This window comes from Magnolia sinica, chromosome 2 (assembly GCF_029962835.1).
Source record: "Magnolia sinica isolate HGM2019 chromosome 2, MsV1, whole genome shotgun sequence".
NCBI lineage: Eukaryota > Viridiplantae > Streptophyta > Magnoliopsida > Magnoliales > Magnoliaceae > Magnolia > Magnolia sinica.
The window spans coordinates 43,089,987-43,091,923 of NC_080574.1; the positions used below are offsets into that span (position 1 = coordinate 43,089,987).

General features: G+C 50.2%; 1 protein-coding gene across 1 annotated transcript; it reads left to right on the forward strand.

Moving 5' to 3' along the window:
* The first annotated feature begins 253 nt into the window (after positions 1–253).
* Positions 254–658, forward strand: LOC131225138 (uncharacterized). Its single transcript, XM_058220586.1, has one exon. The coding sequence runs from the start codon at positions 254–256 to the stop codon at positions 656–658; it is 405 nt and encodes a 134-aa protein (XP_058076569.1).
* Positions 659–1,937: the final 1,279 nt, after the last annotated feature.

Sequence of the window (1,937 nt, forward strand, 5' to 3'; positions counted from 1 at the left end):
GACTCGTCAGCCTGTAGCTACTCTAGTATCTGATCAGGGTGATTTGTCACGTGCTAGCGCTATTTTTAGGGAGTTTAGACAACATGACCCTCCGAGATTCAGGGGTGATCCCGACCCTTCTGCCACCGAGACATGACGCACTGAGATCGCGAGAATTTTTGACACTATGTAGTGTCCAGCCGATCAGAGGGTATCCCTTGCGACTTATCTTCTTCAGGGTGAGGCTTGTCATTGATGGTCATCCGTATCCAGGATGGCCGGTCCAGATTTCGTTTGGACCTGGGAGGAATTTGTGGTTCGTTTTAACCAGAAATTCTTCCCCGAGCATGTTCAAATCCAGAGGGCGATCGAGTTTGAGACCCTAGTTCAGGGCAATTTGTCAGTATTACAGTATGAGGCCCATTTCTTAGCCTTGTCTAGATTTACTCCTCATCTTACCAGCGATAAGAAGATGAGGGTTCGTCGCTTTATGACTGGTTTGCGTCCTGCCCTTCGTAGCCGTGTGGTGGGACATTGTTTGGAGATGTTCAATCAGGTTGTCCATCGGGCATTGGTTTATAAGGAGGATTGGGCTATTACCCAAAGATCGAGAGAGCAGATTTTCGGTGGAGATCGGAAGAGGAGAGCACCAGCCAGCAGTTTCAAGCAGCACCGTTAGCAGAGGAGGGGCAGATCAAAGTTTCGGCAACCTTCGGCTCGGTCAGCAGCTCCATCATCATCATCAGCACAGCCAGCTGCTCCATCTTTCAGCCCCTTTTTCGGTGTTTGCTTCAGTTATAAACAGGCCTGTCATCAGAGGCGTGAGTGCCCTCTCCCCATGCAGCAGCAAAGGCCACCGCAATTGCCTCCTCCTTATCCTCCTCAACAGCAACGAGTGCAGCTTCCAACCACCACTGGCTCCTCCTCAGCAGAGGCAACTAGGTAGACCTCTCCAGCAGAGACAACAGCAGCAGTAGCAGATGGGATATCCATATGTCCAGTCCCTGGGTCGAGTGTGTATTGCAGCCCAACAGGCACAGACTCCAGATCCGCAGTCTTCTGATTTGCTCCCCTTACCATCTGAGGGCCGATTTTATCCCACGCAGTAGGCGCCAGGCTAGGACCCGCAGTCATCAATTGGCGGAGTCGTCGAGGGTGTTCTTATTATTTCTGCTTACGTTGCTCATGTTTTATTTAATTCTGGTGCCTCCCATTCTTTTGTGGCCGAGCAGTTTTGTCAATCGACCGGTATTCTATCGGAGTCCATGTCTGAGGCCTTAGCCGTTTCGACTCCCATGGGGAAGTCCGTTGTGTTGACTTGTCGCTGCCCTTCTTGCCCGGTGTTAGTGGGCGAGATGTTTCTTCCTGCCGATCTACTCGTGATGTCGATGATAGGCTTTGATGTTATTCTGGACATGGACTGGCTTGCGGAGTATTGTGTCGTCTTAGACTATGCCGCGAGGACCATCACGTTTCACATTCCCGTCTTGCTAGTATTCTAGTTTGTCGCTGAGCCTAGGGGAGAGCCGTTATCTAGTTTTTTGGCTTCTGTCGTCGAGGATTTTGTGGCAGGGTGTATTGAGCAGCTGTCAGTTATTTGTGAGTTCTCAGATGTGTTTCAGGAGATCTCGGGTTTATCGCCGCATCGACAAGTGGAATTTCAGATTTATTTGGTGTCCGATACCACGCTTATCTCGAAAACCCCCCACCGGATGGCATCGTTGGAGTTGAGAGAACTACAGGAGTAGTTGGATGAGCTCCGGGAGTTAGGTTTCATTCGTCCCAGCAGTTCGCCTTAAGGAGCCCCGGTATTATTCGTGAAGAAGGATAGCTCGTTGCGGCCTCTATGGACTATCATAAGCTCAATAGAGTCAACATCAAGAACCGACACCCGCTTCCCCGTATTGATGATCTATTCGACCTGTTGCAGGGTGCATAGTATTTTTCCAAGATAGACT

Coding starts and splice junctions, on each gene's coding strand:
- LOC131225138 (XM_058220586.1), top strand. CDS start 254: ATGGCCGGTCCAGATTTCGTTTGGACCTGGGAGGAATTTGTGGTTCGT.